This window comes from Narcine bancroftii, chromosome 2 (assembly GCF_036971445.1).
Source record: "Narcine bancroftii isolate sNarBan1 chromosome 2, sNarBan1.hap1, whole genome shotgun sequence".
Taxonomy (NCBI): Eukaryota; Metazoa; Chordata; class Chondrichthyes; order Torpediniformes; family Narcinidae; genus Narcine; species Narcine bancroftii.
The window spans coordinates 298,626,382-298,642,647 of NC_091470.1; the positions used below are offsets into that span (position 1 = coordinate 298,626,382).

The following is a 16,266-nucleotide window of genomic DNA, read 5'->3' on the forward strand; positions in this document are numbered from 1 at the left end:
AAAGGGGCCCATAAACTTCTAAGGGGGGGGGGGCAAGCACAGAAAAGTTAAGAATGGCTGCTCTACAAGTTCACTGCCAGACCACAACAATACCTCCTTTGTCTGTGGGTTTGATGAAACTTTTGGGGTTGGTATTAGAATGAAGGGAGAACTGCGCATTGAGGGGTGGCGAGGGATGTGGCACATGGGATCAGTTGCTCTTTTTATTCAAAGAGCTGAAGGAATATTAGATCTTTAAAATTCTCATTACTTAAAATGGCCATTTCTCTGGTGTTAATTTTCCATTGTTAACTTTCATAATCAACTTAACACAAAAAGTTGTTAAATTGGCAGAGTACCAAAATGCTGTTCTAAAGCCATCAAAGTATTTTGATGCAAATGGAGAGATAGTACTGTTGACAAATTCTGAAGGAGTTAATTTTAATTTATAATAGCTAAGGTTTTCAAATATTTTAACACATTACTCTGTGATATAAATGTGGGCTCAGCTTCTTTTACAATAATATCTTGAAAATACAACCAGCTCTTTTAAATTGTTATGTTCAGTCAGTGTTTGCCGGTTGTCTAGCTAATGAAATAAACGCTGCACTGAGATGTATTTTCATTGTTTTCTTTGGTATGGAAACTAATTTAATGAAGTTCTCAACTGAGTTTTATTAAATATTTATTTATGTAAGTGTAGCACGCGTCGAAAGAACCAAAGGCTTGTTGATCCAAACCAAGGCTTTAATTAACTAAAAGACTGGAGCATATCACAAGTAGGTCGACCAGTCCAGAATGATCTTGTCTGGCTAGGAGCAATCCTTTAAGACATGCCAGTAGGTGTAGCTACACTCTCAGCCAATCACAGTCATCCTACACTACCATCTGTACATATGTACATATACACATTGGTGACAGAATCTGTACTATCACAGTAAGAAAAACTGCACATGGCCTTAGCCACTGACTACAGTTTGAATTACATTTGCACCTCCAATATATGAACACAAGGCAAAACTCAAATCTACATTTAATGCAGAAGTTTGTCTATGATTATGTAAGGAGAAAGTCCATATCTGGTCATACATAAGCAAATATGGCACACATATATACAGTACATGCTATTTTAATGTTGATTTCTGTTGAAGGATTTATCATTGATACCAGATTATATTTTGAGCATAATTTCTAGAGAGTGAAACTGCAGAGCTTCATGGGAGGCCTTCAGATAGACATGACACTTGATAGATTCCCTGAATCTAAAATCAATTTTTTAAACCTCACAACATTGCCAGTGCCAATCCCCAACCCTCTCCCCCCACAGCCCACAATGTGAGATTATTCCCTGATCTGTCTTTCTCCTGTTCCAGCTGAAGTGTTCTGGAATTGATACTTCTTTCCACCCTTTATTCTAGTGTTGGAACAAACTGGATGCCTCCAAATCACTATTTCTCACTTTCATCCCTCCTATATCCAAATTTCCAAACCTGCTGTAATGAGGGAGACTCAGAGGTACACTGTCAAAAAGGAAAACATGCATTGTTTGATTTAATGTGAATATGACCTTGTAGTGTAGATAAAAGCTCTCACACGTCTCGAGGGAGAACAAATGCTTTATTAGCTTTCAACAATGGGTAGGGTCACTAGTTGACTGTTAGCCTCAAATGCCATGTACGGGCGGTCCTCGGATTGGATTGGGAGCTGGTGAGAGGCAGCTTTCAGGTCGATGGTCGAATAAACCTGACATTGCGTGATATCATTCACCATATCTGAAATGTGAGGGAGGGGGTATGCGTCCAGGAGTGTGCATCAGTTAATAGTTTGGCTATAGTCAATTACTAGCCTGGACTTGTTTTCCCCCTTTACAACAACCACGTGTTATCCATGGGCTGGTGCTGAGCTCGATGATCCCTTCCTCCAGCAGGCACTGGGTCTCCGTCTTTATGAACTCCCTGTCTGCCATGCTGTACCTCCTGCTCTTGGTGGCGATGGGCTTACAGAAGGCAGGCAGAGTTTGGAATAGAGGATAGGGTCAATGTTCCGCAAGGAGAGGCTGTAATTGGGTCCTGATTTTAAGGGGCCTCTGTTCCAAAGTATTACTGGGAGAAGGGGACCAGAAAACTTCAAGTCACACTTTTAAGGTGACACAGGAAGTCCAGACCTAACAGCATCAGAGCACACAATTCATCCAAAATATGCAGATGAAATTTACAAAATTCCACCCACCGAATGATAAATGAACTATACAATGTTTTTGTACATATGCCAAATGGGACTGAGGCACAAGGAAGATTCGATAATTAGAAGGATACATTTTAAACTTATACTTACGTACAGTCTGTCAGTCTATAAAACTTTCCATGGAGCCCATGTCGATTAGGCACTTGGTAGAATGTCTGTTTAACTTCACCGTTACAATAGAGTTACTGAGCTGGTGAGATCTGTTCTGGTCGAGGAAAAGTGATGCCATTTTGCTGGAGATGCATTGTTCCTCGCTCAAGTGGCCCCCTCAATCCTGAGTCGACCTATGCAGGTAAGATGGTGCTGACCTTGTGGTGAGGCAAGGTGGCCACCTTCCTTCCCCCTCTGATGATGATGGCACCGAATATGAATTTGGGCCATGGCAAGATGGCCGCCAAGTCTTTTCATGCCATTTTCGAATGTGGCAGGTTGGACAACAGGTGATCTTGGGTGAGTTTGGGGAAGACGGCTTGGGGCTGGAATCAGATCCAGGAGTGTGCAGGCCGTGGACTTCCCTGGACCTCCTTTCACACGGCAGACCCTTGCCCAATGTCCCTTCTTTCCACAGCTGGAGCATGCCGAGTCTTTAGTGGGGCAATGAACTCGAGGGTGCTGACCTTTCCTGCAGAAAAAGCACTCCCTGGTGCAGGAAGTGGCAGCCGTTAGAGCAGGGGCAGCCGTAGTGGGAGCAGCCAATCCTTGGAGGTGCTCACCTGAGAGCACGAGTTCGCTGGCATTGAGATCATCGTTTTCGAGCCTGGCCTGTTCCAATGATTTGGCCAGCTCGACATGACTACTGAGGTCCTTCTTTCCCGACTCGAGTAGTCACTGCCTCCCGTACCTTGAGCAAATTCCTGTGACCAGAGTCTCCCGGATCTGCTCGTCTTCTTTGACGTGGCCCAAAGCCACTTCATACCTTCACTTCTTTGCAAGCGTCTGCAGATCCAGCAGATAGTCGTTGATCGACTCTCCAGGCCATTGGCGATGTAGAGCGAGCTAGGTCCTCGTTCAGGGCCTTCATGTAGAGAGTTTTTAGTGCCTCGAATTTCTGGCAATGTCTAACAACTGCGTACCCCTTTGTTCCTACCCTGGAGATGAGCGTCGACCTCCAGAGTTTGTCTGTGTGGAAGACGTCCCTGGTCACGTTCAGGTAGGCCTGTAAGCAGTCTAACCAATATGCGAACTCCTCAGCCTCATCGGGTGTCTGGGGGGGGTCTATTAGAAGCATGCTGGGCTTGAGTAACAAATGCTTTTATTAGCTTTCAACAACAGAGGAGTTCTGGATTTAGGCAGAAAACCAGGGTTATATATGGATAAACGAGGTCGGAGCCTGGAGGCAGGGCCAGTCATCAATACAGCATGACTACTGAGGTCAGTGAATCCTCGTTCAGTGCAGACCTTGATGCAATAAGTGAATGATCAAAGCAGATATTTTCCCAATACACTGATATCATTCTAGAGCATGCTAACAAATATTTTCTTGGTATCTATTACTTCGTGTAATGTTATTATGCATTAGATGGTGGGGCTTTGAACCAAAAACCACTTCTATAATGATTACCACTTCTGTCTATGCACATCACACTTCCAGAAATTGTATTCTGGAACTCGATACATATAATATACTTTAAGAGAATGAGATCCAGTGTAAAATCTATTCCCTAGATCAGGGGTGGCCAACCTTTTAATTTTCAAAATTTAATTTAGACATACAGCACAGTAACAGGCCATTTCAGCCCATTTCAGCCCAATTGATCCACACCCCCAGTACATACTCCTGTGCAGGAATGGCCTGCTACTGTGCTGTGTGTCTAAATTAAAAATTGAAAGGTTGGCTACCCCTGCCCTAGATAGTGTGACACACATCTTCTCCATAAACTTCGATTTTGGACAGTTTTTGAAGCATTTTGAAGTATTTCAAATTTCTTTTCATTGCCTACTTTCCTTATTCTTTTGTGCTGTTTTGTACTTATCTATTTACCTGATTTCCTCCATGGCTGTTCAAAAACCTAATCTCATATTTTATTAGCACATCAGCTACATCAAGAAATTCTGACCAACTTTCAAATGGAATCAAGAAAGCTTGATTTCAATCTTCAGCTACAAAGGTTTAGGCTCATTTTGTAATGTGTCATTATAACGACTGGATGCTTCACCAGGCCAGCAGTCCATTCAGATCTGAAATTTATGACCTGTTTAGAATAAACCAAAGTGGACTTCACTGGGTGTACTGGGAAGGTCCATGCTTTAGCATATCTACTACAGGTAAGGAAACTCTGAGCACTACATTTATTTAACGCAAGATTTATCAAAACTATATCAATTAGCACACACAAATTTTGAACAACATAATAAAAGTTATGTGTCTGTCTATAAATTAGTAGTGTTAGATATCTGGTTGGAGAGGCAAATTTTAATGACTGTTGAATAGCTAGAGTTACCTTGTACTAATTCAGCTGCTGACCACCTTCATCCCATTGCATGTTTCTTTCCTGCCTGGCCCTGCCTTCAACATGATTTGAAGAGCTGGGAGTAGGCAGGTCATGGTTAGGGTCAGCTCAGCTTGCCAGATATTCAAATCAAGCTAACTAACGAAAAATAACAGCTGATGCAGAAAATGCTGGAAACGCTCAACAGGTCAGATGGCATCTTTGGAAAGAGAAGCAGGTCAAAGAGCCTGCGGCAGAACTGGGAGAGGGAGGAACCAGGTTCATTTTAAATTGGAGAAAGATTTGGGGAGCAATGGCTGGGACTAAGGAGCCATCTTTGACAGGGTGCAGCCCAGAGCTGTCATGGTGATAAACAATTAATGATGTTAACATGTTGAACATTTAATGTGGATATTTAGAGAAAGGACAAACTAAGGGATAATTCAGCTGAATGGTGCAGTCACTATTTGATGATGAAAACTTGAGGCCAGGCTAATAGTGTGGATATTGGCTGGATTCAATTAGTTCTCCTTTTTATGGATGGGAATTTCCTGGGTAATTTTTCACATTGGCTGCACTGGGACAGCTTAGTTGGAGAGACATCCAGTTGTGGAGCACAAGTTGTTAGCTCCATGGCTTGGGCATCGTTGGAATCCATAAATATTGCTGACTTCATTATCATCGGGTCTTTCAAAGCATTGAATTGGGTGAATGCTGCCTACTGTGGAGGGGGAGGGTGTCCAAAATGAATCACTCATTTGATATTTTTAGTAATAGATGGTTATGCATCAAGCCACTGTAAACGTACTCACATTTGAAATGATTTAATGTCTGTGGCAAGCTTGATTCATATTGAGTGAACTCATTAAAGAGCTTCATTGGTCTGTACAATTCAATGGGAGCTAGAAAATGAGAAATCAATGTTATGAATCTTGTGAAGGAAGAGCATATATAACAGAAGGTTCCCAATTTCTGCATTTAATCATCCATCTGTCTCTGTGTGAAGATGCTATAGTGTTTCCACAAATAACACCGTTAACTGTGTCACCATTATGATGGCAATTTCCTGACTGTTCACTATATACTATTCACAAAGACCACCTGTATTACAAAGTTGAGTTTAACTATTTAGGACCCAAAGGGGAAGAGGTAGATGTCATCTTAGGTTATTGGGAAACAGAAATTCCATTGTGTTAATTTGTGCATGACTTTTTTTTCAGAAAATGAATTGAAGGCCAACAAGGTCTTTTGGAGGGACATTTTCCTGGTGCTGCTCAGTTCTGTGCTGACCTGTGCATTGTTCTGTTCCACTTATTCTTTAGCATAGGATGATGTCCACGGCTTTATTATGCAACATAATTAACTTGAAATGTGTTAGGAACATAGGAACATAGGAAGTAGGAACAGGAGTAGGCCAAAAATGCCTGCTCCGCCATTCAATACGATCATGGCTGATCTAATTTATGACCTAACTCCACCTTCCTGCCTTCTCCCCATATCCCCTAATTCCTCTATCATGTAAAAATTTATCTAACTGAATTTTAAATATGTTTAATGAGGCAGCCTCAACCACTTCCCTGGTTAGAGAATTCCAAACATTCACTACTCTCTGGGAAAAACTATTTTTCCTCATCTCTGTCCTAAATATACTCCCCCGAATCTTGAGACTGTGTCCTCTCATTTTAGTTTCCCTGGCCAGCTCAAAAAACCTTCCTACATCTATCCTATCCATACCCTTAATAATCCTATATGTTTCTATAAGATCTCCTCTCATTCTTCTGAACTCGAGTGAATACAATCCTAGATGATTTTCTTTCTTTTTCTTTGGCTTGGCTTCACGGACGAAGACCCATGGAGGGGGTAAAAGTCCACGTCAGCTGCAGGCTCGTCTGTGGCTGACAAGTCCGATGCGGGACAGGCAGACACGGTTGCAGCCGCTGCAGGGGAAAATTGGTTGGTTGGGGTTGGGTGTTGGGTTTTTCCTCCTTTGCCTTTTGTCAGTGAGGTGGGCTCTGCGGTCTTCTTCAAAGGAGGTTGCTGCCCACCAAACTGTGAGGCGCCAAGATGCACGGTTTGAGGCGATATCAGCCCACTGGCAGTGGTCAATGTGGCAGGCACCAAGAGATTTCTTCAGGCAGTCCCTGTACCTTTTCTTTGGTGCACCTCTGTCATGGTGGCCAGTGGAGAGCTCGCCATACAACACGATCTTGGGAAGGCAATGGTCCTCCATTCTGGAGACGTGACCCACCCAGCGCAGCTGGATCTTCAGCAGCGTCTTTCATCATAAGTCAACCCCTTCATCCCAGGGATCAACCTAGTAAACCTCCTCTGGACCGTCTCCAAAGCCATTATATCCTTCCTCAAATATGGAGTCCAGAACTAGACACAGTACTCCAGGTGAAGTCTCACCAGTACCTTATAGAGTTGCAACATTACCTCCCTACTCTTGAATTCAATTCCTCTAGCGATGAAGGCCAACATTCCATTTGCCTTCTTAATAACCTGCTGCACCTGCAACCTAATTTTTTGCGATTCATGCACAAGCACTCCCAAGTCCCTCTGCACAACAGCATGCTGTAGTTTTTCACCCCTTAAATAATATTTAGCTCTTTTATTTTTCTTGCCAAAGTGGATAACCTCACACTTACTAACATTGTCTCCATCTGCCAGACCTTTGCCCACTCATCCAGCTTAACTATATCCCTCTGCAGACTCTCCATATCCTCATTACAATTTGCTCTTCCACTCAATTTGGTGTCATCCGCAAACTTGGCTACACCACATTTTGTGAACAGTTGTGGGCCTAACACTGACCCCTGCGCCACCCCACTTACCACTCTCTGCCAACCTGAAAAACTCCCATTATCCCGACTCTCTGCCTCCTGTCAGACAACCAATTTTCAATCCAGGCCAATATACTTCCCCGGACTCCACTTTCCTGTAACTTACTGATAAGTACCTTGTGCAGCACCTTACCAAACGCTTTCTGGAAATCCAAATATACAACATTAACCTGTTCCCCTCTATCCATCGCACCCATTATATCCTCAAAGAATCCTAACAAGTTTGTCAAACAAGATCTTCCCTTTCTCAAACCATGCTGCATCTGCCTGATTGAACCCTTACGTTCCAAAAGTTTCACTATTTCATCTTTAATGATGGCTTCAAGCATTAACATTTGTTGGAATGTTAATTATGTATTTCTTGAGATATATTTTAAATACAACTTGCCTCTTCTCAGAAGATATTATAATTGATAGCATTCCATGAAAAACTTTGACATTGGCTAAGTGTAAAATGAAACCTCAAACCAGCAAAGCCACAGTAAAAAGTAGCTGCAGGAACTCAGTGGAGATTGCCATGCAATTCTGCTCCGGGGACTAAGGCAAAGCCCATAGTTGTTAGGTAACTCCATAACCATTAAAAAAAAATTACATGGCCAACTTTCAGAGAGAATTAACTTTGCACTGAAGCTAATTCACCTTGGAATATTATTCTCATTGATAGTTGTTTAAAGAACCTGGCTGATATTTTATTAGTGAAATAATATTACAATAAAGAATTTAATTGTCGTTTAATGGTCAGCACGTTTTTTTCCTGTGACAGCCATTTCTGCTAAGTTCCCACCAGGATTGAATTACCCTGTAATTGTGATTTCATTAAACATGAGAATGAAAATGCAATAGACATTTTAAAGTAAGGTTTTACTGGATTAGTCAAGTGAACTGTTAAATTTTCCATGGCAGAGATCTGTGGGAAGATATCACTCGATTAAGGATAATTCAAGCTATAAAACATTACATTCTAATAGTCATTCATATACCAGTCCAATGACTGGGCATATTATATTATATATTATATTGGTAGTCCTTCGGTTCAAAGAAGACACATTGTTATGCAATTCATCTGTGGACACAAAAGTGACTTTGCTGTCCCAGTCTGGAAGTGCAGAGTCTAGCACAATGGGGCACTGGAAGCCTGTTTTTGTAATAACCGTGGCTGCTGGTTTGTGATGCTGTTCATGGTTTTCCATCAGTTTTTGGCAGTGCCTGTGTAGGCTCATAGCACAAGGCTCGCCAACGGGATCTCTCAGCAGCTGCAACTTCTAGGTCTCTTTGCAGGATGCCACAATAGCGTAGGGTTTCCTTCACAGTGTCTTTATAGCACTTGCATGGATGACCTTGAGATCTCCTTCAAGTCTTCAGTTCATTATAGAGCAGCTGATGAGGCATAGGATGGTTGTCCATTCTGATGACATGTCCCACCCACCACATCTGGACTCTGCTCATCAGGGACTCAATGCTGGTAGACTTCATGTCCCAAGACCTCCAGGATGAAGACACTTTCTTGACAAAGGATGTCAAGGATGGAGCAGAGGGTGCACAAATGGAATTTCTCCAGTTTGATGTGATGTCAGTGCACAGTCCAGGTCTCACATCCATATAGGAGAGAAGGGATGACCACAGCTCTGTACACTTTCGGCTTTGCGTTAATTGAGCACTCTGCTACACAGCCTCCCCAGAGCCTGTCTGGCCTTGCATTTCCTGGAGTCAATTTCTTTGTCCAAAGACCCATCACTCAAGATGATGCTCCCCAAGTATTTGAAGCTCTTTACCTTTGTCAGCTGGTGTTGTCAACAGTGAATTTTGGTTCTGTGGTTTTGGTGTTTGGCACAAACTGATGGAGTACTTCAGTCTTGTTCAGGTTGATGGTCAGGTTAAAGAGCATTGCAGCACCTGGAAATTTATTCAGCATTAACTGTAGAGCACTATCTTTGTGCGCCAAGTGGACACACAGTCATCAGCAAAAAGTGATTCATGAATAACTGAGTAGAGGCACTTTGTCCATGCTTTCAAGCAGTGAAGGTCAAAGAGAGAGCCGTCCAGTCGATACCTGATATACATTCCCTCCTCCAGACCTTGGATAGCAAGTGACAACATGCAAGTGAAGAACAGGTTGAACAAGACAGGGATTAGTATACAACCCTGCTTCACCCTAGACACATGGCTAGGATGAAGCAATGGCTGTGTGCTAGTGACTAAAAGATATTTTAGTCTTGCATTTTTTGGACTAGAACTTTTGTAATGCTAACTTCAGGAATAGTGTATCAAAACTAGTGTTTTATTCATGAATCTTTTTGCTACGGATGCTTTCATGATTTGTTAATGTATATTCTAAATATGGACCAGCAGTCTCTGCTTAGTCATGCAGCAAGCAGAAGGTCAGTAGATTAGAGCATCTAACCATCTCATGTTTTGTGGTGCTTGGGCAGATCCTTGCTTTAGCTCCCAGCACAGTCTCATAGATCGTTAGGATTTATTGTGAGGGATGGGACATAGTGGTGACAGAGAATCTTGATCGTCACCAAGCTTGAACAACAGCTAGAAGCCAGAAAGAACAGGAGAAAACATATGGAGGTCTCATGCGTCTGGGCAGTTTTAGGACTTTTAGCATCATATCGTCCATAGTGGCATTTATTTTTATTTCCCTGCCAAACAGTGCAATAGAGACATGCACTCAGAGAGGAGAAGCAATGAGTTTGAGTGGATTCCATAAGCACATACATGAAGTATTGTTGTACAATGTGAATTGGAATGGATGTGATGTCTCTGACATTTCTCCACTTAAGATTGTAGGAAATTGTTGATGTGCCTGTAATATGATCTCTTTAAAAGTTGCACGAAGAAAGATATAATGTATTGTAATCTTTGAAGAGAAGTTACAGCTGTTGTGTAAGCATGGTGGCCCATCTCTGCACAGCCCAACCAGGGAAGTAGCAATGAAATGGATGACCAGATAATCTGCTTGTGGTGGTGATGCAAAGAGACATGCATTACTGAAACAGATCCTTTTGCTTGCAGAATCTGTGACAACCATAGATGGCAAGAAGTAGACAAATGCTGACCTTAACATCCGCATATCTCGCCCCATTTTCTGTACAGGGGGCTCGTATGTGCAAATTTTTAAAAAAAGGAGCTTGATTATCTGAAAGGTAACTGTAGCTACCTGTGTCAGGATCAGGTTCATGCTTCATGCGCCCACTGAGTCCATCCCAAGGCCAAGATGAGATATAGTCAAGAGGCGATTGCGATGGAGGTGGTCTAAATAGGAAGGTTGTTGCAATGACTGAGGCTAACGGCAGCAGCGGTTAAGTTGGAAAATGATGAAACTGATAAAGGGGCTCCCTTTGGGCTCAGTGCCTGAAGAGCTTCCACTGGCAACGTGCCAAAGTCTTCAGGGAAATGGGACCTAGTGGTGGAGGAGATGTCATAAAGAGAGATAGCTGGATACAGGGGCTCAGGATTAACATCTGGGGAGCATGAAGATTCTTTGCTAGCCTCTGTGTGGCATGCAAAAGAAAGCTTTTAATTTTATCTCGGTACATGTGACGATAATAAATAAGTAAATAAATAAATTTTAATTTAAATCAAAGTAAAGGATTATGGAACTCAGTGAAAGTTGTAAACATTAAGGAGATTTAATTTTTGGTATTGGCTTTATATCATGGATTAAATTCATTTATAGTACCCCTTAGCTATGGTAGTTACTACTAATAATGAATCTTCCTCTTTATTTAGGGGAACTAGACAGGGATGTCCCCTTAGCCCCTTGGTATTTAATCTAGCTTTAGAACCTCTGGAAATAGCCCTTAGAGGCTCTCACGAGGTTCAAGGGATTGTCAGAGACAGAATAACTCATAAGGTTTCTTTGTATGCAGACAATTTATTAATTTATATTTCAGATCCCGAAAGATCTATCCCAATTGTTATCTGTATTTTCTCAATTCAGCTCTTTCTCTGAATATAAATTAAACATTCATAAAAGTGAATTTTTTCCGATTAATTTGCAGGTCTCTATCTACATTCAAATTCCATTAAAGATTGTCAGAGATAATTTCACATACTTGGCGGTGAAAAGATTTAAGGATTTATGTGAACTCAATTATTTTCCTCTATTCGAGAATGTGAGATTGCCTTTTGCAATGGTCTTCTTCATCATTACCTTTAATAGGTCATATTAATGCAGTTAAAATGATAACATTATCAAAGTTTTTATATTTGTAATTGATTCCAGGTTTCATCCAGAAATCTTTTTTTTATTGACTCAAAAGTTTCTTCCTTTATTTGGAAGAACAAAAACCCTAGAATTAGTAAATTTCATTTACAAAAATTGAAAAAAAGATGGAGGCATAACCTTATCTAATTTTCAATTTTATTATTGGGCTACTAAAATTTGCTATCTAACTTTTTGCATTCTGATAAATTGGATCATCCATTGTGGACAGATTTAGAATTGAGATCTATAATTCAATGGCCTCTTTATTGGGTATCTCTCTTCCATTTAGCTTTTCCAAGACCAATAGAAATATATTGAATCCAATACTCAAACATATATTGTGAATCTGGTTCTAATTTAGGAAAATTTTTAATTAAAAAAGATTTGTCCTATCTAGCGCTATCTCTCATAATTACTCTCATCGACCATCAATAATTGATCAATCTTTCTCTATTTGGAAAATCAAAGGTATTGTTTCTTTTGCCAATTTATTTAAGAAAGGTTGCTTAATGTCTTGTGAACAGCTTGCAGGTAAATATGACTTACCAATTACTAATTTTTTTAGGTATTTACAGATTAAAAATTTCTTAAATATCATTTAACTGGATTTTCCATTCGTATATCCACCAGATTTAGCTGATAAAATTTTTCAATTGAATCCTTCTCAGAAAGGGCTAATTGGAATTATATATGATATATTTCTAAAATTACATCCAGTATTTCATGATAAGATTAAAAAGGCTTGGGAACTGGAACCTGCAAGATCCTTGTTGGAGGATCTATGGGACAAGATTTTTAACCTGGTATGTGACCAACAAATATTGACCCTATTTGTGACAGATGCAACTATAATATTATTAGATTCACACATATGTTTGGGTCTTGTTCATCCTATTGGAAAGAAATTTTTAATATCTTTTCAACTATACTCTAGGTATATGCAATAACTGCTCCTTTTGAGGTTATTGACCTAGACATAGGGAGTTTTTCTGTACCTGTTCAATGGGTTGTGGCCTTCTCTATATTGTTGGCTAGAAGAGCCATCCTATTCAAATGGAAAGACCTCTAACAGTGTGGACAAATCTCGTGACCAATGTTTCAAAGGGAGCCATGTCACCTGATATGCTTCAGATGCACAAGCCAAATTTATGATAGGAAATGCTGTTGGATTTCTGAAGGACATGTTAAGTGCTCATTACTATCTCTGGAAAAAGTCTAGTTTAAATCATGTGACAGAAATAAACAGAGATACATGACTGAGCTTCTAAAACTTACATTTTATTCAATGGTTCTCTCATATTATGTCTTGTATAAGCAGAAAAAAATAAATATCATGTAATTGATTCACTGGTGAAATTTGAAGGTACATGGTGACCTTTTATGTCTTATTTTCATTTGATGTAAATGTTTCTAATGTGATTAGAAGTATTTACTCTTCCAGATGAAATCTAGTTTTACTTTTGTTTTTTTGAGTTATGGTAGGAATCCAACACTACAAAATATATATAACCCTCAGGATAAGCAGCTTAGTTGTTTTTGTTAGATTTTTCTTTTTTAATTAGAGTAGGTTAGATGAGTTTTTAAATATAATACATTTGATGTTTTTTAAAAATTATCACCCATTGCAGTGGAGGAAGAGATGAATTTGTACTGTTTGATGATAATATAGATGTACATATGTCACTCAACCTGGTCATGCTCCAAAGTGAGGCCCTTTTGAGTGGAGCTAGGCCAAGTCATGTTCCGCAGGATCCAGAGTTATTCCTGTCAGGAAACATCACGGACATAAGGCTTACATTGAAGCTGTCCAAATTTCAAATCCAATTTGTGTTGATCACATTGGCAGTGGCCAGGAAGAGCATAGAGGTTATCTGGAAGTCGGACTCTCATCTAGACATTGCACATTGGAATATGAAGATGCAGTGCTGTTTTCCCCTGGAGAAAATTACCTATAATTTAAGGAGGAAATGTGACACCTTCCATAAAATTTGGCAACCGTATCTGCGACATATAGGTGCAAATTATAGTGCGGTTCCTTGTGCTTCATCGCTCTGTTCTCCCTCTCTGCGGGTAAGGGAGGGAAGAATACATCTTAACCAGAGTGAGCCATGAAAATTTAAAGTCTGGGGCTGGTGGTGAGGTTCCGATGAATCGGACAATTATCATTTTTTCTTTGGGTTTGATTTTTTCTTAATAGCTCTTTAAGTGTAATTGTTCTGTTTTGCGTTCTGTCCTTAAATCCCTAATGGGTCAGAAAGATAAAGAGACATTGATAAATGTTACAGGAATAAGCAATGAGGGGAAATTTATGGTGCTTTTTTTCTCTGAGGTGATTGTCTATTTAATTTTGTCTTTGTATTTAGTATTCGTGAAATGGGTGGATGGGATGGGTGAAATTGGACTTGACGGTGAAATTTGTATATAATTGGAGAATGTAGTGTGTTTTCTTATTATGAATTGTTGAATTTGAAAATTTATAAATAAAATATTAAAAAATATATATACATATGTGATATTGTATTTTCAGTTTCATTTCCTTTTCTTCATTGTATTGTATTTCTTATAAAAAAAACAATAAAAAAGATTAAAAAGAAATAAAGTTGTTGAGGTCAGTTCAATAGATATATTCAACATAGAGTTGGATATGGTCCTAATGGTGAAATGGATCAAGGGGTATAGAGCAAAAGCAGGAATAGGGTCCTAAATGTATTGATCAGCCACAATCATTTTGAATAGTGGAACAGACTCAAAACACTGAATGGCCTGCTCCTGCATCTATTTTCTATCATTCTAGGATTGATAAAACCTTGTCACTGGTGCTCCTTAGACAATGTGGACAAATCTCGTGAGCAACGTTTCAAAGGGAACCATGTCACCTGATATGCTTCAGATGCACAAGCCAAATTTATGGCAGGAAACGCTATTGGATTTTAGAAGGACACGTTAAGTGCTCATTACTATCTCTGGAAAAAGTCTAGTTTCAATCATGTGAAATAAACAGAGATACATGACAGCTTCTAAAACTTACATTTTATTTTCTCTAGTTCTTATTTGTAAGTCACCATACAGTAACGACATGAGGTTCTGCTAGATTTTAGAATATGTTTTACAAATGATCAATTATTAAATGCTGATTATATGGTGTTTATGAGAAGAGAAATTAAATTATTATAATCAATTATTACTTTAGAACAGCTTGAATTAAAGTTGAAAATGAATTCATTTAAATTGATAACTACATTCCTTTATTGGAATTTTTGAGGATAGGTTTGCACATTATTGTTCCCTTGTATCCCTTTTATGCTATTATTCATTCAATAATGAAGTCACAGATGAGGAACAATATGGGGTAAATTTCTGCTTTGAAGTCTTTGATTGTGAAATAAATATTATCTTTATAGAAATTGCTTTGCACCTGAAAAGACAGGAGGAATGTCCAGCTCCAACAGAGTCATCATATTTGTAGATGACATGATTATATTTGCCCTACAGAGATTTTCAGCAGATGGAATCACTGGGGTCTCTGTTTCCCCCTCAGCTCCCCCCCCCCCCTCATCAATGTGATCTACTGAGATTGTTGTCTGAAGGGGTCTTGCAAAATCATTGAGGATACCTATCACCCTGCAGGCAGCATCTTCCAGCTACTCCCTTCGGGAAAGAGATGCAGGAGGATCAGAGCCAGAACCACCAGGCTGAGAAACAGTTCCTTCCCACGGGCAGTGTGACTGTTGAATGACTGATAAACTGCTAATACAAGCCTCTACTTCTATTTAGCATTTTTTACTTATTTAAGATATGTAGGTACATACGGCACATGTATCATTTGTCTGCATGTGTGTGTTATGTCTCTTTATATATTTGCATGTTTTTGCATCGAGAAATGGAGGGCGCTGTTTTGTCAGGTTGTACTTGTACAATCAGTTGATAATAATCTTGAACAGAGAGAGAGAGAGAGAAAGAGAGAGAGAGAGAGAGAGAGAGAGAGAGGCAGAGGCAAAATGAATAAGGGGATACTACTGGAGGTAGTCGCTTGGAAATAGGTGAAGAGGCCAGGTTGGTGAATTGGTCCCGAGGATCGAAGGGAAAGTGGTGTGAGTTATGGAGATGATCCAGGATTTGGATGAATTGATTGAGGGGGAGATCAGGGGTGGGGAAAGCTCTAGTGGGAACTGATTGAGGAGATTAAATCATGAGCAGTGACACATGGTGGGAACAAGCACTTAAAAAAGAACATATCTTTAAGATTAATGTACTTAATCTCCAAGTGCAGGTAAACAGGACAAAGTTTTAATCTGCTGGTTTAGGACTGGTTCAGAGTCGATGGCTTCCATGCACTGTACAATTTTACACAAATAACATCAAAACCATGCTGTATGATATTACTGCGCATACCCATCCACAATTGCAAGCACTCCTTACACATAAACAACCTGGAAGAAACATTTGGGTTTAATAATTTGGGGTTTTAACCAGATTCTACCAGGTGGCACACAAAAATACTACTCTGTGCAACAAAATCTCTTCCCTGAGATTGCAAATTTTGCAAATGAATGAATGA

At 39.9% G+C, this 16,266-nt stretch overlaps 1 protein-coding gene across 3 annotated transcripts in view; it reads right to left on the reverse strand.

The window, feature by feature from the left end:
• The window catches only part of xkr4 (XK related 4), a 233,081-nt gene that overhangs the window by 11,580 nt on the left and 205,235 nt on the right, over nucleotides 1-16,266 (reverse strand). Inside the window, exon 4 of one of the 3 annotated variants that reach the window (XM_069915426.1) lies at nucleotides 2,367-2,378. The exons of the other annotated variants lie outside the window; for them this stretch is intronic. Within the exon in view, the coding sequence (XP_069771527.1) occupies nucleotides 2,367-2,378 (12 nt within the window). The remainder of the gene's footprint in view (nucleotides 1-2,366; nucleotides 2,379-16,266) is intronic. 3 annotated transcript variants of the gene reach the window in all.